The 24,618-nt window shown below is 33.3% G+C and overlaps 1 protein-coding gene and 1 non-coding gene across 2 annotated transcripts in view; one reads left to right on the plus strand and one right to left on the minus strand.

Moving 5' to 3' along the window:
- The window catches only part of SEMA3E (semaphorin 3E), a 242,110-nt gene that overhangs the window by 19,679 nt on the left and 197,813 nt on the right, over positions 1 to 24,618 (minus strand). Inside the window, exons 6-14 of the mRNA XM_019746903.2 lie at positions 22,435 to 22,554; positions 20,652 to 20,794; positions 19,411 to 19,525; positions 18,918 to 18,987; positions 15,413 to 15,557; positions 13,042 to 13,264; positions 10,426 to 10,517; positions 8,140 to 8,181; positions 6,611 to 6,777 (exon numbers count right to left, since the gene is read on the minus strand). Coding sequence (XP_019602462.1) covers positions 6,611 to 6,777; positions 8,140 to 8,181; positions 10,426 to 10,517; positions 13,042 to 13,264; positions 15,413 to 15,557; positions 18,918 to 18,987; positions 19,411 to 19,525; positions 20,652 to 20,794; positions 22,435 to 22,554 — 1,117 coding nt within the window. The remainder of the gene's footprint in view (positions 1 to 6,610; positions 6,778 to 8,139; positions 8,182 to 10,425; positions 10,518 to 13,041; positions 13,265 to 15,412; positions 15,558 to 18,917; positions 18,988 to 19,410; positions 19,526 to 20,651; positions 20,795 to 22,434; positions 22,555 to 24,618) is intronic.
- LOC141567073 (U6 spliceosomal RNA) lies at positions 18,401 to 18,505 on the plus strand. The gene has a single exon (XR_012489469.1). It is a non-coding gene; the product is annotated as a U6 spliceosomal RNA (small nuclear RNA).

The following is a 24,618-nucleotide window of genomic DNA, read 5'->3' on the forward strand; positions in this document are numbered from 1 at the left end:
GTTTGAAATGAGGGTCTTGGGTGGTAAGGGATGGTTTCAGACAAAGACAGCAGGATTTGAGGCAGACTATTTGAGTGAAAATACATAAAACACCTATAAATGCATAATATGGTGCATGTAAAAAAGGTATTTGAATCCAAATATTTTGTTTTATAACCATCATAACCAATTAAAACATATATAGTTGCCAATAAAAAGACATAAACTAATTACATATTCAACTTACTCTTTTATTCGGATATAATGTGTAGAAATTATATGCCTCCATTCAATGCAATGGTGTGTTATAGATTTTTAACTAGATGTCTTGCAAGACTGACTATTAGAGTTGGGATCACTTCTAGTATATTTTCATATTTTACAGATTGTTTAGATATATAATTGAAAAATAACATTCTTTATAGAAAAATAATTTCAGAATACATGTCTTGTTTTAAATTTGTAAGCATCTTTCTGAGGAATTAGAAAATGGAAATTATCATTATTAGTACTGGAATTTTAAAATCAAGATCAACAGTATATTCATTCAGATTAGAGATAAAAATAGAACTATTACATAAAGGCAGAAACTACGACTTGCTTCTCTAACTCATGGCATGTCTCCAAGTTCGTGGGGAAAACAGGAGGCAAAGCAGAAGTTTTACCCTAGAGGGAGATGGTGAGGATTCTAATGTGACAATGAGATGCTTTAACCATATGCAATGATAAAATTTGGAAAAGGGAACCAGATTCAAATCCCAGTGCCACCACTCATATGCTGTATGATCTTATCCATATCTTTTCCATTTCCTGGTTCTTTATGTCCAACTTTGTAAAATAAAATTGTTCTAACTGACACCTAAAATCCACTTCAGTCTTTTTTTTTTCCACTCAGGGTTCTCCTCCCTGCCTTCAAATAATGACAATGGAACATTATTTCAAGATATGGAGTACATTCTCACACTGGAGTTCAGATCTCAATTAACAACTTCATATTTAAACAATTGCTTACGTATTTCCTTATGTTGAAAGCTGGGGTAGATGAACACTTCCAATCAATTTTAGAATTATGACATGTTTAAAAGCATGATATATGTATAAATATACATATATTCATACATATCAACCATATATATGTGTGTGTGCATGTGTGTGTGTGTGTGTGTGTGTGTATGTAGTTGATTAGAAAACCTTACCTGAAGACTTGAGGTTTTACAAGTTAAGATTAAAACTGACACATGCATCATGCTATTGAGCTAAACTGAACACAGAACTTCAGAACAAAGAAGCAAAATAAAAAAATTTATACTCCTGTATTAATTTATACTAGTATGTACAGCGATTACACAACTGATACCAGCTTTAGATCAGATTTAAACTGCTTTTGTTAAATCCTCACTTCAAATATTTCTCTGGTGTTAGGTAGCCAAACTGTGATGAGCAATAATGAATAATGGAGCTGGAGTAAGTCAATGAAATGGGAAATAGTTTCCACTTTTCAGAAATGATGCTGTGTCATGTTTATTATACAAGTGGTGTGAGTATAAAGGGAACTACAATCAGATGACTCTACATAAGCAATGTGAATAAGAACCATGGAAAAAGTTTGTTTAAAATCATTGGAAACATGCATTTAAAAAGAAAGATATCACGTCCTTCATGGTTTTAGCTCATTTTATACTATCCTAATATAGCTGTCCATTATTTCAGTATTTAAAAAGGAGGGTCAATGCTGAGGAGTTTTAGAAAGGTTAAGCAAAGTTGTCTTTTATTCTCAAAGTCACACGTTCTTATATTTCTTGCCTCTTTGAAACTTTTTAAGAGAATACTGGAAATAGACAAAATACAAGAACAAGGAAAATAAAAAGGCGTAACTCTCTAAATTATAGTACATTTTGGAAGACTATTTTAAACAACTGGTTTGGATTGCGAATTAATGTTTTTCCTCTGTTGACTCATTTTCACTCTTTGAACAGAAAAATATTTATTTTAATGACCAGTTTTTAATTTCTGCTGCTATTTAGGTTTGAAGCAAAACGATCTGCTATAAAAGCACACTACTTTTCCTTCATGTGCTGGAACTGACCCAAAAGGTTCTCTTCCAGGGATGAGTGATAGTTCAAAAGAATCTGACACCATTGAACGATCTCCATTATATGTTGCTGAACTAATTCATTGACTAATTCATTTATGAGCACAGCTCCTGGCTCCAGAATTTCATTCCTTCCTGTCTAGAATTTTGCCCATTCATTTAACTTCCTCCAAATAACTCTTTTCATTCACATCTTTTATTTATTTTTTAAAAGATTCTTATTAAAATGCAGCTAACGTACAATATTATATTAGTTTCAGGTGTACACCATAGTTATTCAACATTTATGTATCTAAAGAATTGATCACCATGATAAGTCCAGCAACCACGTGACACTGTATCAGGCTATCACAATATTATTGACTATATCCCCTATGCTGTACATCACATCGCCATGACTTATTTGTTTTATATATGGAAATTTGAACCTCTTATTCCCCTTCACTTTTTCTCCCTTTTTAATTTTTCAATAACAGTTGACATTCAATATTATTTGATATTAATTTCAGGTGTACAGCATAGTGGTTAGACATTTGTATAATTTAAGAAGTGATTCCCCTGACTAGTCTAGTACCCCCCTGGCAATATACATAGTTATTTCCATATTACTGACTATATTCCCTATGCTTTACTTTACATCCCCATGGCTATTTTGTAACTATCAATTTATACTTCTTAGTGCCTTCACCTTTCTCACACTGTCCCAAGTCCCCTCCCATCTAACACCTCAATACATCTAGTACTCATCTGATACCATACTTATTATGACGTTATTGACTATATTCCTTATGCGATACCCTATATCTTCATGATTACTTTGTAACAACAATTTGACTTCTTAATCTCTTCCCCCTTGTCACCCATCCCCCCACATCCCTCCCATCTGGCAACCATCAAAATGTTCTCTGTATCTCTGAGTTTGTTTCATTTTGTTTGTTTGATTGTTTACTTTGTTTTTTAGATTCCACATATACCTGAAATCACATTGCATTTGTCTTTCTCGGTCTGACATACTCCACTCAGGAAATTACCCTCATTCATGCCACCGCAAATGGAAAGAACACATTACGTTTCCTGGCTGAGCAATATTCCATTTTTATGTTTCCTATATCTTTGTTGAAGTTCTCACTGAGATCATTGAGCATCTTTATAACAAGTGTTTTGAACTCTGCATCTGGTAGATTGGTTGTTACCATTTTGCTCAGTTCTTTTTCTGGAGCTTTGTTCTGTTCTTTTATTTGGGACATGTTTCTTTTCTCTCCATTTTGGCTGTCTCCTTGTGTTTGTTTCTATATATTATCTAGGGCTGTTATGTCTCCCAGTCTGAGAACAGCAGCCTAATGTAGTAAGTGTTCTGTGGAGCTCAGCAGTGCAATCTCTCTGGCCACCTGTGCTGGGTGTTCCAGGTTTGTCCCTTGAGTGGGTTGAGTGTGTCCTCTTGTTGTAGTTGAGCCTTGGTTGCTGTTTCCTCATCAATGGGAAGGAAGGCCCCTCAGGCTCATTGGTTGTGTGGACTGCTTGTGATTACACTGGAGAAGCTGTTTGCAGGAGCTGACCCTTCAGAGCAGTATTTGCATGAGCAGGGCTCTGGTGCCTGCCCAGTTTGCCCTTTGAGTGTGCTATCTCTGGAGGCAGCTATATGATGCTCTGGCTGGGTTCAAAGCTGGCACCAGGTGTGCTAGCCTCGGGGCTTCCTGAGAGGGGATGCACCTCAGGCCAAGTTCTGTCTCAGCCTGTCTCTGCCCGGGGCCACCTGAGATGAGCCACAAAGTAATCCCCAGATGGCTACCACCCATGTTGGGCTTGGAGTTCCCTTGAGAGGCCAACCTGGGAACCAAGGCCAGCTGTCACTATTGCCAGGTTTAGGGCTGCTCAGCCAGAGATACAGGACACGCCAAAGCCAGATGCTGATTGTTTGAGTTTTATGAACCTGTGCTATATTTTAGAAAAGTCTGCAGTATGTGCCAAGGCATGCCATTTATAAGGAAAAGCCACTGGAAGAGGCTTGGGTGGGCCCAAAAGTTGAGTGGGATGAGGACTGTGGGAATCCAGTGAACAAACAGTGTTAGCCAGGTTGACAGAGACTCAGATATGGCTGCTGCCTAAGTGTGCTGGCCTGGAGAGGGGAGGGCTTAACAATACAAAACAAACAAACAAAAAACAACAACAATTGCTTCTGCCAGCTTTTCCCTTGGGAGAAAGCTACCTCTCCAGTCTTTTGCCCTGAAACCAGATAATTCAGTTCCTCTCCATACGTTCCTGGCACCTTTTGAGCTGCTGCCCCAGCTGTGGATCTCAGAGTGAGTCCATCAGCGAGTAAGTGCACAGGCCCTTTAAGACAAGCACCTGGGACTGCAGCTGCCTTTATCTCACTCAGCCACAATCTCTGCTAGTTTTCACATCCAGAAGTTATGGAAACTTCTCTCCCCAGCACTGGAACTCTAGGCTAAGGATCCCGGTGTGGGGCTGGGATCCCTCACTCCTCCAGACGAAACCTCTGCAGCCAAGATATCCCTCCCGATATTTAATGGTTAGACGTGGGTGTGGGACCAGCCCGTTCTGCGTCTCTACCCCTCCTATCAGTTTGGAGTTGGCTTCTTCTATATTCCTTAATTGAAGGGCTTTGGTTCAGTTAGACTTCAGGCGATTCTCAAAAAACAGTTTCTGTTTTCATAGAACATACAGTTTGTGGGAGAAAGAGAGGCATGAACTATTAATTGTAATTATATAATGGATGTTTGTAGTTTAGCTGTAATTTTGATATGGTCATGAGAGAGAATATAAGCAAGCATTTTCCTACTCCACCATCTTGACTGGATCTCTCATCCACCCCTTTTATTTATATCACCAAGCTTGTGGTTATACACCCTTACAAGATGTGCCATATTTCAGGAAATATTTGGCAATGGAAAGTATTCAGTTTAAAATTCATCATCACTATTGCCTGCCTCATCAAAAAACATTGTTATTCATAAGTATTTGATTCAAGGCTTATAAACATTTTTATTGTTGCTAATAACAATAAAATAACTAACTTTATTCTTTTTGGTAATATTAACTTTCTATCCTCAAGTCCCCGTACTTCACTCCAAACCTATGGAACTGCAAGATTTTCCTTGAAAACTGCATGCCTTTGTACAAACAATAAATTATCTTTAACTGCAATCACCTTATATTTCTGTCTTCCAAATTGAGTTCAAAGGTTGGGTTATTTTGAGAATTAAATAATGTATTATGTGTATTGCATTTAGTCCAGTACCTCATACCTAGTAAGTGCTCAGCAGTGAGTTACTTACTTACAATTCCATTCTCCACTTTACATTCTTATTTCCCATAGCTGTGATTGTTTCTCTATACCCCTCGCATATTCCACAGTAAGTGATGTAATGGGTGAATAAGTCATTAAATAATATATTCAAAAAATAATTAATCTTGTAAATTATTTAGTTCATAAATGTCCTCTCAAAGCATCTTTTCACTATCTGCTTATGTCCTTTCTTTACTCATTGAAATGTTAATTAAGCTAACATCAAATTAACGAAAGTTTTGAATTAGTGATCAAGTTTTCGTTTTTTGATGAGAGTCTACTGTATATGTGAACCTATAAAAATAACAACTACACTACATTGGGTTAACTTAAATTTTGAAAAAGGTTTAAAGAAAAGTAAGCCAAAGTGGAAAAGTAAGAATAATTGAAGATAATAAAAATTCCTTTTCAACAAGGAAATTATATATAGCTCTATGATTTTGTTTTTTATTGTCTCTGGTCACTATATTAAGAGAAAGAAAAATGCTTATTCTAAATTAATAACAAATATTTTGCCCTTATATTTTCTCCCAAAGAACGCACAATTTCATATGGCTTCAGTGAAGAAATATCTTTATTCTTCAAAACATTTGCTGTACCTCAAGATCTCCTGTTCAAAGAATCCTGAGATTTACCTTCTCTAACAAGTGGCAATGACCTTGTTGAACTGTAGACATTAGAGTTTGGAGGCCTTTAAGTACCTTTCATTTGTGTTGCATTAAATCACATATTTCATTAATTATACAGGTCACGCATTTGCCTAGGAGTTAAAATATTCACTTTCAAAATGAAATAAATGAAGAACAGCTGGTTGAGAGGACATGGGGCAAATGCAGGATGTATTTCAGAATTTATTTATTTATTTTCCTTTTAAGTCTTTAAATCCCTCATGTGTGGTGGCTTGCCATTTCCACATTTTAAGTTTATCTAAACTGGTTTAATGTCTTGCAGCAGAAGTTTCAGAAGGAGAAAGCATTGATTCAAACCTGAGTGGAAAAATAAAAACCCAGCAGCATGCTCAGCGCCAGTTTCTACAAAATAATTGATGGGAGTTATTTTCAGGAAAAATTCAAGTTTTCAAAGCTTTTATTATGAATAAAATATGGCTACAATTCCTTTAAATAAAAACAACGTGGTTATTTTCATGGAATGGGTGCAGAAAGAAAAAGACCAAAAACAGTGTTAGAGTTTTCCTAAGCGAGGGAGATATTCCATCACGGACTCTGTCTCACCTTTTTGCATGAGTGCCTGTTGGGTAATACCGGGAACAGGATATGCCATCCCAGGCACAGTAAGGGTCTCTAGCCAGGCAGCAGTCGGCACAACCACTGCCGTACATGTCACACTGATGGAATCTGACTTGGGCCACGGCAGAAGCAGATCCAATGTATAGCTGTTGCTACAGATATCAAAGAAGAGAGAGGCCACTAGCAGAAATGGACTAAACTGTTACACTTCGATTTTTCATACTTATACACAATTATCTCTGGGAATATTCACTTCAATTACTGTATTAGGATAGAGAATGGAACACTGCTACTTGAATTTCTCCAAGATATGCAATACTTTTATAGACTTGGATGCATGAATAACAAATTTGCTAGGATGACTTGACATGTTCTCAAGAAGTTGACTACTGTTTTATTCAGTATCTGAGTAGAAAGACTCATCATCTAACATTGTACGTTTTTATTTTTTTAAAGACCTATAAGAATGTTCAATAAGAGAGTGAATAAGCAAATGGTCTTTTTTTTGCATTTTAAAAATTATGATATAATTGACCTGTAATACTCTATTAGTTTCAGGTATAAAATAAAATGACTTTACATTTGGATATATTGCAAAATAATCACAAGTTCAGTTAATTAACATTTCTCACCACACATAGGTACAAATTCTTTTTTCTTATAATGCAACTTTTAAGATGTACTCTCTTCGCAACTTTCAAATATACAATACAGCATTATTAACTATAATCACCATGCTGTACATTACATTATCGAGACTTATTTATTTTATAACTGAACGTTTGTACCTTTTGATCACCTTCACCCATTTTACCCATCCCCACCCCAAGCCTCTGGCAACCACCAATCTGTTCTCTGTATTTATAAGCTCATTTTAGATATTTTTGTGTGTATGTGTGTGTGTGTGTAATACATACACACACATATACATCATGTGTGTGTATATATATATATATATATATATATATATATATATCATATATAAGTGAGTTCATATGGTTTTTGTGACTTTATCTCTGATATATATATATATATATATATGTATGTATAGAAAGACATGGAGTAAACTGTAGGAAATGTTGTTAAGTAAAAAGGGCAAGTAGTAGAACAGTTAACACCATATGTTCCTATTTGTCTAAACATAAAAAGGTCATTTATGAATTTGAGTAATATATGCATCAACTATTTCTGAGAAATTTACACCAGAAACTGGTACCAGTAAAATGGAGGGGAGGTTTGTGCTTCACTGCACACTCTTTTGTGTTACCATCATTACCATTATTTTTGTGAAAACATAAGCAAAAAAAAAAAATATGGAATAATGTCTTGTGATTATAGAAGTAAATCTACTCTTGTTTACCTTTCTAAAATTAGAAAATAAAAACTCGATTACATGTAAATCACTATATATTATTGTTAGAATAAAACTGTAACTTGTTCATATATAAGCATATGTACGTATGTTCTTTATCCTTTGTGTGCTCATATATAGAGCACACACACACAGAACTTACTCTCTTTGAAGAAATCTCCATAGAAATAATAGGAACTGGATCCTGAAAATTAAAACAAAAAAAAAGTTTCTATTTTAAGAAAGGAAATAGGAACATACGTTAATATGGTTATTAATTACTTGAAATCATATTGTAGCTTACATTTTAGTAAATCCATAGGCCAATACAATTATTAAAATATAGCTTTCTATTTAACAACCTTTTCTAAAAGAGTGGTGCAGACACGTAGATGAGAAAAGTAGTGGATAATTTAAGCAGCTTACCGTTTGTTATGGAATGTGATTTTTGTATTTACATTTAAATATTATTCATGCTTTGGAAACTCAAGTATCTTTAAATAATAAAGCCCCAGTGTTCTTTCTTATAAAGTAGTTGAACCATGACAGTAAAACAGTCACATCTTTGAGTAGGTGTTATTTCTAACAAACGATGTGATTTTTAATTGTTTTAACCCAAGGCCTAAATAAAGCACTTTTCTGTTGGAGTTATTGTGGTTAGTCACTCTGAACCCAGGAGGCTCTGAACAAGATGAATGACCTCACTGTCGTAGGACTGCACCAGAGGAAGGACCATCTACGATGGCTTTGAGACCCCATGTGTTATTCAAGGGATGGTGATGGAAACACAAGTACATCTAAGGAACACCACAGATTCAGGACAGTTCTGCAAGTGGAGAAGCAATTGGCAGGGGGGATCCACTCTGTGGATGATAACCCTTAGAAGAATTGTTTTTTGAAAGAAAATATGATCCTCTGTGTCACTTTATAAAAATATTTTAAGCTGCACAACCCTCTATGCAGGTGTGCATTCATTTATTCATTCAGGAAAGAACGCTTAAGGGTTTATATAGACAAGATACTATGGTGGATGCTGTTAATATAAGAACTATGGTCTCTAATATGAAATGAAATCTGACACGGAGGTCCAATATGTGAAATAAACAACAGCATAGCTGCTCTGGTTGAGATAGGAATGTTATCAGCTTTGGGTTTGGCTGTGGGGAATCTAACCTCTGAGATAACCAAGGTGAAATGAACTGTTTTTTATCAATAAAAATATTTTCATATATATTCATTACATACATATACAATTTTCATTGTTTATAGATTGTGTGTGTGCAAATTTGCCTACTTGCTAAAACTTTTTTGTAACCACAATGTCAATACTTGTGTATTGCAGTCATTCGGGGACATTGTAGCCTGTCCCTGTAGCATGTACATGCACAGAGTAGCAAAAAGTTGGAGTTGCCCAACACGCACAGTCTCAGCTGAGTTGATCCAGGCAATACTTTGACTTCTTGTTTCAACTCTCTTACTGTAAACAAGAGTCCTCTTGGAACTATTTGGTGACACTTTTGAACATTTGTGTGCTTTCTGTTGGTGATATTCACATTTAAAATGCCCCCTAAGCATAGTGCTGAAGTGCTCCCTAGGGTTCCGAAGCTCCAAGGCTGTGATGTGCCTTGGAGAAAATACGTGTGTTAAATAAACTTTGTTCAGGCATGAGTTATAGTGCTGTTGGCTGCAAGTTCGATGTTAATAAAAAATATATACTAAATAATGTATCTTTAAACAGAAACACACAACAAACAAGGTTATATATTGATTAGTTAATAAAAAATGTGACTAGAGACTCACAGGAAACTAATCCTATATTTCCACTAGGAGCAATGGTCTGTATTTACTAACTCAGTGTTCATTATCATGGTAAAGACTACAACTACCGCAAATATTAAGACTTGACTCTGTGTGTGTGTGTGTGTGTGTGTGTGTGTGTGCGTGCGTGTGCACGCGCACATATATACTCAATTATTTCTGTTATGTTTAATTTTGCCATTATTGTTTTGCATTTTTCTCCTTTTTAGTAAATTCTCCATGTAATTGATGTGCTATAATAAAAAGCAGTATACTTGTCACAACCAGAACATCCCCATTATGAAACTTACTGCTATTTTTTAATTGTCTGTGCTGATAGTACATTTGTACAAGATGAAACTTTACAATAATGATTCTGGACTTCATATGTGGTATTAAGTGCTATTTCTTTAAGTCATAGTTCATATATTGAAATTCTTCTCATGCTAGGTAATTACTCGCCTTTACATTTAAATGGTCTATAACAGTATAATAGATGCAGAAGGATTTTAAGTAACTCTTCACTTCAATTCACTCTGAATTCACAACACACTTGTTAGAAAAAAAAATGACATACTGTCTTTCCTATTTACAACTTATTTGCAATTGTGTATAATACATAAATGTTGTCTATGATTTTTACTAAAAATACCTTGAATATCTGAAGCTCTTCTAGAATTACTTCTTCCATTGATTCTGTTTCTTGGTTGTAAATTGTGATTACTTTCAGGACAATTCCATTATCTGTAAAAAAACAGAAGAAGAGATAATCTAGGAGTTTTGTCACAATCTGGTTTTCAAACAATTAAAAACTATGTAGGGACTATGGATTAAAATAATATTTGAAATCTAGATGCAAGAAACATTTAATCATTGCTACTTAAAACAATGTATTTATGTATTATACTACTTATGTATTCATATTTTCAATTAGCAACAAAAAATCAACTTTATATGTCTGGCCAAAAAGTAAACCAAATAATACGTAATTATTTTTCCAATAATTTGATTCAAAAATCTAATTGTAGATTCAGAAATCAAAATATCTTCAGAATTAATGATATATAACACAGATGCCAAATTATTCTAGCTTCTTTGATGTACGATGAAAGAAAATTTTTCACCTAAAGCTACTTTCCTGGTAAGAAACTACGCTTTTAATCTTAGGAAACAACACACTATAGAAATATATATATATATATATATATATATATATATATATATATATATATATATGCGCCACACACAGACTTTTAATAAGAAAAATTTTAAGTATACACCATTGAGAGAATAGTATTATGAGTCCTCCTGAACGAATCATTTAGCTCCCATAATTATCAATAATTTTATACATTTATGTTAATATTATAAAATCCCATCTTATTTTTATTATTCCTTATAATTTGCATTTGTTATTTCCGATAAAAACTTTCATAAGACACTAATTTTCTTGTAAAAATAATTTGGTGTATTGCTAGTAATAACTCAGAAAAAAAATTGGCACTTTGGAAATACTGATCTAAGAGTTTCTATGGTATTTAAGCAATTTGTTTAGAAACTATCAAATCTTGTAGTTAGGTTAATAAAATGTGATCACAATAAAATTAATAACAATTACCTGTATTATACACTAAAAGAATGAAAATTTTTATAATTTTTAAAACCAAGCACACAAAATATCCCACAATCACTACATCAAGACAAAAGCAAAGATAAAACTCAAATTATTAATTTGCTAGCAACAATTTTTTTTTGTATTTATCTTTTATTATTGGTATATAGTATTACAATTTCAATAGTTTTTTCCCTTTTTTAAAAAAATTTTATTAGTTTCAGGTGCAACCAATGATTTTATAATAAGGACTCCCTCTGTAGATAGATAGATAGATACATAGATACATACACACATACATAATATTAAAGCATGTGTCTGGCAATTTGGGGGTAAATAACTATCATTTGTGGGATTTTCCAATGTTGTACTCATCACACATTTATCGAATATGTTCTTTTATGCTGAAAAGTTGTGGTTCAATAAGATTATGTCTTTGAGTCAAGCATGTTTGCATGATAGCATAAGTATATACCCGACATTTCTGGAATTCTCTCAAATAGCTTTGGTCACTCTACCAAGAACATATTTCCAAAAACGTTCTTGGACTACACTCCAGGATATTTAAAAATAACATACATTTTTCCATGATTAATTTTATCAAATATAATCTTGCTTATGGAACTATTTTCTTTTTTTAACTCTGTTCGATGTCACTATGACTGAATTCAGGGCCAGGTAATTTTAAGTATGTTAAAGAAATTCGATGCTTTGTTAATCTTGATCCCACAATGCAGAGCATATTACGTATTAACATTAACCTCCTAAAATAAATAAATCTAAAGATCCAAAGGTCAATTTCTGGAAATCAGATAAATGTTTCCTTACTTAAATCTTTGCTTTTTCAAAAAGTATGACTTAAGAAGCCCAAGTGCCAATATTAATATTATATACTGATTCCTGATCTGGGCATATGCAATGTCTCTTTAGAATTATGAGACTATGATTAAATGTAATATATGGTAGAATGCTTATTCTCCTAAATAGCAACTGTGCTTGACAGAATTTGCTACATATTATCCTGGATGTACAAGATTTCAACTTCTCTTCCACAGCTAGAGCTACTAAATGGCACTAATTGAAATTATAGATTTATTTGATATTTTTACTTTTAGCATATTGATTACATTTTATTTTATTAATAAAGGAGATTGTAGCTTTAGTATACAAGTTTACCTCCATTATGGGTAACACTTGGCCTGTTTGGTACAAAGGATTAATTTTGGTGGGTCTAATAAACATTGTTGTGATTAAAAGTTTAGGTGAAGTTATTTTCCCAAAGGTTTCAGAAATCTTGAAATGTTACCAAGCCGAGCGGCAGAAGGTGGCGAGGGAGCTGGGGAATGACAGGAGAACTACCCTCGCTATGGCTTCCTACTTTCTCTATGATAAGTTCTACTTGCAACCAGCATTGTGTATTAACATCAGTTATTCCTTCACTTATTTGTTAAAATGTATTAAGTATTGACCATGTGTTAGTAATTATGTGCTGTCTTCCCCCAAATCCTCTCTCCCACTGTAGCAAATAAGCAGCATACAAATAGGTAATGGATCAAAAGGAGATTTGTTGATAGGTGTTTTTTAAAAAAAATATTAATAATATTATTGCTTTTATGGCTCAATTTAAATATTTCTGAGTCTTTCTAATCTCCTTACCTGTCCCAATAAACAAGACATCATATTGACCATCCTCCGCTTCTACTCGATCCACTGCTATTTGTTTCAGGTTGTATTTTCCATCTGTTTTTACCAGTATTGGTTTTTTATGGGCAGGTTTTATAGGCTGGTACATAAGTGGATGGCTTCTTGCAAATCGAATAGCATCATCGGGATAGTCTTTCGTGGTCCCGTACCTCCCTCCATTCACTTTGCTGGCACACTGAAATACAAATGGATGAGATCTTTTTTTTTTTTTCCCCCCTAAACCTAAAGAGCAAATTTATAATCAATTATGAAGAGAGCTAAACTGGGTAAGCTCGATTAATTAACTGTGAATTTAGAAACAGTAAGCATATATTCTTCATTACAGAAATGAAATCTACATTAAAAATTGCAAGAATAGCCTGAATTATTTCAAATGTGCAGCACTAGAAATAAACAGAAAGCAGTGAAATTCTGGAAAATTGAGGTATATGTAATATTGGTACAGTTTGGAGATGGTAAATAGTGTAACATCATAAATACTATAATTGTTTTCCATTTCCTAAAATTTATTTCTTCACATGATAAATTAAATTTTGAAGGTAAACATTGTATTGTTCATAGCAAAACAAAAAGCTCTTTGTCTGCTAAATCTCGCTCTCCCCATGTTAAGGATCATGGCACAAAATAGCTTTCCTATTATTGAGACTATGATAATAGGATTGGTGATGGTTCCAATCGGCTCAATAACTATAGACTTTAGTGGTGTAATATAGAAACATATTCAAATTCCATCATTATTAAGGGAGAAAAAAACTTTGTTCCACTATAATCTGTATGAATTTATATCATTTTTAGATGGAGTAGACACAATAAATTGAGAAAACCAGAAATATTTGCTATAATGTCTCAATTCTTAAACCACTGCTTCTAAAAGTAAATATTCAACAGCACCTTAAGTTACTTCTTGGAACATCTTTAACTGTGTTGAATCATGTTTGTTATTAAGTGCTCCCTCATTTCACATATTTTCTTCCAGAACTAGCAGCAATTGAAATGATTACCATGATAAAAATTTTCCACTTTAGAGTATAAATACAGCAGTTTAGTAATCAGATTCTGCAAAGAGGGCATTTTTAATGGTTTGTTTTAAAAATTCAGGCCATATTTCTTAATTTGGCATGAATTTTTCACTTGAGTGTACTTTCATGATGTATAATTGGAAACATTTTGGACCAGCCTGGAAGCAGTTCAGTAACCAGTTACTTCCTCCAAATCTCCTTTAATACCATGTGGTTTCAAGAAGCATTTCCAACAAAGCCACAGGACTGGGCTTTCTCCATTTAAATTGTAATTTCAATCAATAGAGTGAAACAAAATATACTTTATGTCTTACTGGCAGTCATAATTTTAAGCTAGTGAGAGAGAGTGATTGAAATGGTAAAGCCTTATACACTTGTTAATGGAGGTAAGGTTTGTTTCCACTTTGGATTTTGGCTCTGCAAAAACAGTTTCTACTTGACTTGCAAGTACTTGTGGAATCAGCACAGTGATGGGTTTTCACCAGCTGCTCATAAAAGACTAGGCTTTGATTTGCATGACAGGTTAAATGTTCTCCATGGCTCACATGGCATATACAACGATCATACTTCTTTCCACCCTAGTTGTACGCAGGATACACGATACAAAACCATCATTGTCATCATCATCATTTTTAGATACACGCACAATTAAAAGCACAAAAGTCTGAATGGCTAGTTGGGGAGAATTTTGGTAGCACCAGGTCAGAGGCAAGTGGTGGAACTTCCTATACTCTAATGACACTTCTTTATTGGTACTTTTCTTCTAGGAGCCCACAGGGATGTTCAATGAGATCCTGCGTATTCTGAGGAGGCAGAGAAAGAGCTTCTTTTAGACACACAATAGTGAGAAGTGAGGAGAAAGTTTGAACTATGGAACTTAGGCTGACCCAAAGATTAGAATATAAAAATGTGGTTATAGTCTCCTGCTTGGAAATTTTATGTGGCACTGATTCTTCTGAAGAGGATGGGACGTATATGATGCGCCTTTTATTGGATGTTTCTGTAGTCACCAGTACCCTTAAAAATAAAATTTTAGTGGCGCTACTTAACCAAAATATCAATGATAATATATACTTTATAATACTGCTGATATGTACCCCCCATCGACTCTTTTCACTAAAGAACAAACGTATAACTAGATATAAACAGCTATATTTCTTTATCATACAAGTGATCAAGCATGTTTTAGGTGTAGAATTTCTCAATTGTTTAATGCAACATTTTGTAAAGCATCTAAAACAGTGAACAAAATATTACTAAAAGTCTTTAAAAACAAGAATACTTTGTTAAATGCCTAAACTTACAGAACCAGGCCTGGGATAAGGGACTTTTCCTTCGTAGAGCGACCAGTGGTACTCAGGTCCTTCTTTATGTGCATACGGTCCATTAAAAGCTGCCCGGATGCTAGACATATGATAGACACATATAGCATGCCCTCTAAATATATTACTGAAAAACACCAAAAAATATATATAATTAGTATTCTGGAACTGATGAGGAGGTCACCTAGTCAAACCCTCCAGACTACATTTATAAGGATGACATCTTTTGGGTTAAAAAGCTGCAACCTCTTAAGGATACGATATTCTACAAATGTGAACTAGTGCAATATTTTAAGTATTGAAATTCCAAAACTTACCATTTCTTTGCCTATTTATTATAATAAATTTAAAATGACATTGTTAGAATAAAAAAAAAAATCCTTAGTTGTGTCACTTCACTTTATTATTGCTGAATCTTAGATTCTGTTTTTATATTTTCTATTAAGGAAGATATGGCCTTAATATTGAATAAGATTCACTCCCAGTTGAATTATTCATCTTAAGGTTGTTATATCCTTGTATGTTGTTCCATGTTCAGAATAGACAGTGTTCCCCTAATCACCATGCTGTTAATATTGATATATATTCTATTTAAATTTTATTAGGTTTCTCAGTGTATATGATATGAATAACAAGCTAAAGACTCATGAAAATTTGGGGATTTGTTCCATTCTTGACCTTAAGAAGCTTGCTGTATGTTCCTTCCTCCCGGTCACTGAAAACTGTGCTATAGGGGAAAGATGATTGTACTGAACTAGGTTAATTAGCGGAAAGTGATATAAACTACATAAAACTCAGAATTTTTACCTCCAGAACTAGCATCAACTGAAATTATTTTCTTGATAATTTTTTTTTTTTACTTGAAGAGGATAAAGACAGTAGTTGACTAACTATGGTGAGTTTTATTGGGGGCCTATGCAAGAAGTTTCTGCAAAAGGACATTTTTAAATAATGTGTTTTAAAAGTCTGGCCCCTTTTCTTAATTTGGCATGATCTGAATGAATTCTAACACTTCCCTAGTCCCCTCAGCATTAGAATCAAAATAATTAAGGTTTGTGCAAGTGCTTTGCAAAATGCCAAGTTCTTTATAAATATAAAAGCTCTTACACCCTAAGACACCTGTAGAACAGCAGTTATATTACTGTCTTAGGACATCAATTCACACATTTTATAAAACACCTTGAAGCAATTGGAAATGCCTACGATAGTGAGAAAACCAGAGATAGTCTCATAAAAAAGTGGCAATAAACCTTTGATCACCAGGCTACAAATATCAACCCTTATGTCAGGTAACAGCTGGGAAACCTTTTTCTCAGATTTATGTATAAATTGAACAGTCAAAATTGAAATTATGGAAGAAAATAATGTCTCGTCTTTGAAATCTAGATAGATCCACTATGCTATCATTTAGGAAAGTAGCTTATACACTGATCATACTAACACATAGAAAACTATGCCGAATATCCTATAGCTTGTATTTGCCACATAAAGACATGAAATTATCATGCAATGCATAAACTCTTCACTGGCATAAGAGAGAAGATGAAGTGTAAAAAGTTAGGGATTTCCTATGGACTGTGATAATTGGCAATCTACATTAACTACTTTTCTTTGCATCAAGGAACAATTGATAGCAAAATTGTTTCCATGTTTCTCTGTTGAAGAAAAGGTCTCCTTACAATAGCACGAAACTTATAAAAAGAGCATATTTACTTATTTATTTATTTATTTCAAAGTGAGCATAAGAAATCACTTGCTGAAAAACTAAACGAAAGCTTTGTGGAGAGACCCTAAGCAAGTAAGTTTATATCATGATTATATCACACTTTAAAGTCAATGCAATGCAAACGAGGAACTGAGTTCTATCATCTGATCCCTGTCAAGAGAATTGAGGTAAATTCTTTGTTTCTTCTTCCAGTCGTCTCACCTCCACACTGCTTTATTTGGAAAGACACTCAGCAAAGATTATTTATCAATTTCAACCAAACCAATTCTAATAATATTTTTATTCAAGAATCAACACACATGAAATAATATTTGATTCACTTTTCCAGCACTCTTCAAAACATACAAAATATAAAAACACAAAAAAGAAAAACAATAAATCACAAGCCCTAAACATGAGCAGCTTATTTAACGGGGAAGGCAAATCACAAACATGTATTCACTATGAATCTGAATCGGACAACCAGAGGAAAGGGTGAGTCGAGTGTTTTGTGACTAAGGAACAAGGAACACTTCTTGAAGATGACAAACAACAAGTATTGGAAAACTGATGCAATCAGTGTTGGAAGAGAAAGTCATTTGAAGCAAGAGAAGTGGATAAATAAAATCACAGTGATGGGAATTAATAGAGGAGACACTGAGATTCTATCAAGGTGTTACTTTGCCAAAAGCGGAGCATTAGAGAGCTTAGAGGATAAACTTCCAAAGCTGAGTGGGTAACAGTTGATAGAGAGCCTTGAGGGCCTGAGTTGGGAAATGTTATACAATGATTAAAATAATTATTTTATTTGTTTCCCTTGTCTTCAGAGTCAAATTCACAAATAAGTCAGACAAAAAAGGACAAAAACATTATGATTCCACTCATATGTGGAATATAAAACAAAAAAAGAAATAAATGAACGAAACAAACTACCAGAGGAGAAGAGGAGTAGGGGACGGCAAAATGGGGAAAGGCAGTCAAATATATGTTGATGGATAGAAATTAAGACTTTTGGTGGTGAGCATGCTATAGTGTATACAGATAATGAACTACAGTGTTGTGCACTTGAAGCTTATGTTAACCAGTGCCACATTAATAAAAAAAAATCATCTTAGACTCTATAGCACGGAACTAATATCTTATAAACTGCATGGGGGAAAAAATCTGTTATAGGTGCGAGAAAGAAGAAATTAAGAGGATGCTGGGATATTTCAAATAAAAACAAAGATCTACATTGAGATTGTGGTTTTAAAAATGGAAGAATAGCACTTGCTTTGGCAATACATATACTAAAATTTGAATGATAGAGAAAATTCACATGGCCCCTGCGCAACTATGACACACAAATCTGTGAAGCGGTCCCTATTTCACAGGAAGGTTTGACCTTCAGGTTTCAGCTCCTGAGCACTTACACAGTGTGTATGATTTTAATGTGCAGTCAGTGGTCTGCTTTGTCGTAAATATCTTTAAGTTTTTCTTCATTGGTACAACAGTTCCCCTTTATCTGTGGTTTCACTTTTCGTGGTTTCAGTTACCCATAGTCATCTACAGTCCAAAAATGTGAAATGGAAAATTCCAGAAATAAACAATTCATAAGTTTTTTTAAAAAAATGAAAGAGCAATTGCAAACACAGGAGAACAAAGAGAATTTGGTGACTTACAAAATATAGAAGGGGAGAATGACAATGGGTGTATACTATTATAGTATTTCCAAGTTACACAGTGAAGGGGTGAGGCGTATTTTGTTTCATAATGTTTTTATTAACCATGTAAATTCCTCACCTGGTAGTGTTGAAGAGTCCAAATATCACTGGGTTCTTATGATCTCTGGTATGCAGCAAAAATACATCCTCTGAAAAATTAAACACCATTACATTAGTCCTCTTTGCATATAAAGAAAACATGTTGACATAAAACAGTTTAGAACCCATTAAAGATTTTAAGATATTATTTTTCATATACAGTCATACAACCATGCTCATATCACAAAAGAGTGAAACATTTCGTTTGTCAGGGTGGCTTTGAACTGAGTCTCAAAGAAAAAATAAGAAGTGCTGCCTCTAAGCTAATAAGATGGGTCTCTTTTTCTTCCTGTAACTCCTTTGCCCCACCACGTGGACCTGGCCAAAATGAAAAAAAAAATAAACTTACTTTAAGTTTAACTCTAGTTAAACTTACTCTAAGTCAAACACTGCAAAAAGCAAGTTTTCCATATGTGCTAGAGATAGTGAGGCGTATACATCGAACATTAAAATTTAATTCTCCCAATATTTACCTAATTCATCAAAATATGTATCAATCCCGTTCATTCCTGGTACTGAGCATACCAATCTCGCTTTTAGGAAAGTGCTCCACTTATTCACCAGTATTCTCTGTCCTCCCACATCATTCTGTAAAAAACAAAACACAGGTAAGTGGGTATATAAAGAACTTTTACCAACAATAGATTTTGTATTATTAAACAGGAAGACTTAATGTGAAAAATTTAGCATAATCCTCAAGTAGTAACATAAATGGGATTCCGCATACATTTTTTTTTCAGGTTTGCATATTTAACCTGGTCAGTGTACTTTCACTCTGGTCCATTAAATACACATTCCATGAATAAAACATTGTTAATAGAGTGGTCTCTCCTAAACAAAATAGTAGATTTTATGGTACAATAATAACCTTTATTATTCTATTGATAAACAATTTGTTTGTCTCATCAATATGGAAGCATCCTTTCCATTTTTCTTTTATAAAAAGAACTTCAAATAAACACACACAAACATATGTTGTACGTATACATACAACACATATATATAACGTATATTTGCATTCACACACACTATACCAGGGGAGCCAAAAAAAATGTATACACATGACTTGTATTCATCCTTTGTTGTCAGTATAGTATATTGAGTATTACAATTTTAATACAGTTTTTTCCTTTCTTAAAATGTGTATACATTTTTTTGGCACCTTCTGTACATACATACATATATGCACAATGACAGGTACACATCTCTTATAAAGTTTACTCTTAAATATCTTCTTAAATAGTAAAGTAGCTTTCCATTTGCAATATTATTAGCAATATATTGCTATTACAGTTGGTTTTAAATGTCCCAAATAATCTATCTGAATATCCAACAAACTACAAATGTTTTTTTTACAGAATTAACCAACTGAATTGTTTAAACATACGTAAATTACTTTAAAAATTTTGGTTAAATTATTTTTTTTTAAATGAAGCTCCAACTTCTGTGGCAAAAGAAGTACAGCCTAATATATAGATTATTTCTTCTCCACATGGCTTTGAAAAGTGGAGAATTATACAAAATGCAAAGCTCTTTTAGAAGAAAACTTTCAGTAGATATGACAGATAAAGATTAGATAGTAAATGCAAATTTTAGGCAGCCTACAGAAATAGCAGAAAATAATTTAAAATAGAAACCTATTACAACATTAACAAAGGCCTGCCCATAAACTGTGAGATAAGCAAGCTTAATAAGAGACAAATGTATTTCTCACCATGCAAAGTCGCCCCACTCTGGTGTAAATTGCATGGGCATTGTGTTCTGCCTCCAGGGCCTTCTCAGTAAAAAAGAAATACACTTTGTTGTCATCTCGGTCTTCATTGTCAGGAATCATATATGAACCTACAAATTTTGGTTCTACAGAAGAAACAAAATAAAAGTGAAATAGTTATTACAACAAAATAATGTATTTTAATAAATTATGTGTCACATGAAAGCTTCAGTTTAATTTTCATTATTTAGGAAGAAATATTTTCCTTGAAATTTTATATTAAACATTAAAAATCATGTAGATATCTCCATTTTACATGCAATTAACAGTTTTTTTTAATATTAGAGGGTAATTTAATTGCAAAATAAAAGAGTCAAGTAGGAAATAAATAATTTTGAACATCATATATTATAGACTTGAACTGCATTCAGAGAAGTACAGGTTAAGGGCACTATGATGGTAAGCTCCATAATTTTGTCCCATATATATAAAAGTCAGTGTAAACATATGAAAAATATTTTACTAAGGAAGTCTACCATTATTTATTTTTATTTTTTTTACATTAAAACACTATTTTTAGAGCAGTTTTAGTTTTTTTTAATATTATCTATTGCTTTATTAATTACATATATTTTTTATTAGTTTCAGGTGTACAAAACAATGTAATAGACATCTCACCCCTCACAGTAATAACCACGCTCCCCCAATTTATTGCCCCTCTGATTTCGTACATATCTATTACAATTCCATTGATTCTATTCCCTATGCAGTACTCCATATCCTGTGACTATATATATATATATATATATATATATATATATACACATATGCATATATAATATGTATATATACATAATATGTATATATATAAACTGAATAATATTGTATGTCAAATATATATATATGCATATATATATATTTGACATACAATATTATTCAGCTTCAGCTTCAGGTGTACAGTGCAGTGATGGTCAGGCATCTACACCATGCATGAAGTGATCTCCTTAATAAGACATGTGCCCATCTGACACACTACAAAATCTTTACATATATTTTTATATTCATAAATTATCTAGCAAGCTAGCTCATGGAAGACCATTTTAATTTTAAGAAAGAAAATATAAGCTTTTGTGTTTGTAGTCTAAGGTATCTGAGTGAATGACCTTTGATTGATATGGTAGGTCAAATGTTTTAATAATAGCATGCTGCCAACAATGACTATGCACTTGAAATCTTAACAAAAAGGCTGGAAACAATGAAAATGATCACCATAAAATTATGGCTTAGTTCTACATCTTAGTTGTACATCTACCACTGTGCCAAAATTTAAAAATTATTCCTTGTAAAGACTCTTATGTCAGTAAATGGTTAGTAATTTTCCTAGAGTTTTCCCTCTAAAGTGCAATGTGATCCTATTAAAACAAGCAAAGCAAAGCAATCAATTAATACCAAATTATACCAATTGTTAAAACAACTTATTGAATGAAAGGGTTTTTCACTTTTCATGAATTTGCTTTGTTTTATCCATTTAAATTCTGATTTCTAAGCATTGCTATAAACATATATTGGTTTCATAATAGAGCAAATCCATTTTGGTATAAAATGATATACACATATCGTGTATAATATTTGAATTCACAAATAGTGCTAATTTTACAAATCCCAAACTTTTTAAAAACTATAAATTACGTTTGTCGTTACCATCAAAATGGCAAATTTCCCATGAGTTCTAGACTTATGTTCCACTGTGATTTACATACGAGTTCTCTTTTCTCCTCAGCCCTACCTTTCAGTAGGCGCTCGTCATCATGCTCGGTGCGAATATGGGCCAGTCGTCCCATGCTCCGGAAGATGGCAGCATCTCTGCCCCAGTAGTCGCTGTAGAGTCCAGCAAATAATTCACTACCTGCAGGGAAACATCAGTTAAAAAATAAGTCAGTACTTGTTTCTGGATTGGAAAACGGTGTATAAACCACAATTATATTAAGTACATCTATGTTTACCATGAATATGACCTTATGAAAACAATATTACTGCTAAGGGCATGCATGGTATAGTCAGACTGCCAGTTTCAATTCTGACTCTGCCACTTACCAGCTGTGTGAACTTGGGCAAGTTGTTTAACCTCTCAGTTTCCTCTTTTATAGATAGGAATAGCATCCAAAATGGTTAGGGTAAAGAACTTAAAAGAGTAGCTGGCACATACAAAGACCTATGAGTATTTGATAAATAACCTGGTTTGATCTTATTTTACGAAGCATCTTTTAACCTTCATATCATCAGGGTATTTTATTATTATTATTATTATTATTATTATTACTACTACTACTACTATTGGCATTATATGTGAGTCAACTAACTCAATTCCTTTATGTAACAAGAAATTGCTTCTATTAACATGATTTTAGTGTGGGAACAACACAGTCTGACAATGTTGTATATAATCCAATTAGTTGTCATTTAATTTGTAAGTTTAGGGCCTAGTTAGGAAAGCAATAAGGAGTTCATAATTTAGTTGGGCAGTCAACAGAATGAATGAAGTTAGCTGCCATATGTGGTGGAGGTTGCAGGCTTAAAATCAGACTGAGGAGGGGGAGGAAGATGGTAAAAGACAATAAAAAGGGTCAGATATATGGTGATGGAAGGAGAACTGACTCTGGGTGGTAAACAAACAATGTGATATATAGATGATGTATTATAGAATAGGACACTTGAAACCTATGTAATTTTACTAACCATTGTCACCCCAATAAATTTAATAAAAAAAAATTAGACCAAGGAAAATACAAATATATGCAGTGTCTCAAGAAATGACAACATGATTGGAGCCAGTCAGAAAGACAGACATTAAAATAGCTTATGAGAAGAGGAAAAAAAAGTTTAACAACTAGAAAAATAACATAAGGATATAACTGGAACTCCAGAAAGAACAGCTCTCAAGCATAGGGACTCGGGGTCCTCTTTTGTCAAAGTGACAACAAAAGGTAAACAGTGTGCCCATTAGTGGTCCCAGAAGGATTATCCTGGGCTGATGCAGCTCAGGTGTCCTGTCCCAGGCAAGATCTCTGACCAAGAAGTAAATGATGGGCACAATACTGGAAACAACAACCTCCATTTAGGGTGGTAAACATATTTTCTTAATGAGTGTCGTGTAACAGTGGGCAAAAACTACAGAAATGATAAGTACACTAAATCAAAGTATTAATGCTTTTCTGTTAAATGTGGAATGCATACATAGGTACACACATTATATTTAAAGTGCTTTAAAGTTCAAGAGAATTCAAATTAACTGTATTTCCAATTTAATATGTCTTAACTGTACACTGAATTTTAGAATTATTAAAGTTACAGGTATAAAACTATGACCAAGCATATAAACAGAATTTGAGAGAACTTGAGTGTCATATTTATATATTTTATTGATCAGATTTTTTAAAAAAAAAGTTATAATATTTATGAAAGTTTTTCCCTAAGGTGAGGCCTTTACAATTTCTAAAAACCTGACTAGATTAAATACATTTATATGGTTTAAAATTTGAGAAAGTAATCAACTGAGTTATAAATAGGACACTTTGTAAGGAAGTTTATTTTTAACTTGAGTTAACTGACTTAATTTTTAAAAAGTGAAGATGTTTGCTAGTTATACCAGATTTAGAAATAGAACGGGATATAAATTGAATTCAAAGACTTAAGAAAAATAAGTTTTTAGAAATGTTATTATAATAAACTATTTTTCATTTCTCAAAATTCACTATGGATACTTAAAAACTGTATAGGATGCAAATAAATAAAATGCAGGTTTCCCACAAAAGAATTCATTTTATAACTATACATGTTATATAAGAAACAGAAAAGGGGGAGGAAGGGAAGGGAAGGAGAGAAGAGAGACAGAAGCAAATGTGATATAATATTAACAACCTGTGAATCAAGGTAAATGGTACAGCTGTAAAGTTTACTCCTCTTTCAATTT

The sequence above is a fragment of the Rhinolophus sinicus genome, linkage group LG09 (assembly GCF_036562045.2).
Source record: "Rhinolophus sinicus isolate RSC01 linkage group LG09, ASM3656204v1, whole genome shotgun sequence".
Classification (NCBI taxonomy): Eukaryota; Metazoa; Chordata; class Mammalia; order Chiroptera; family Rhinolophidae; genus Rhinolophus; species Rhinolophus sinicus.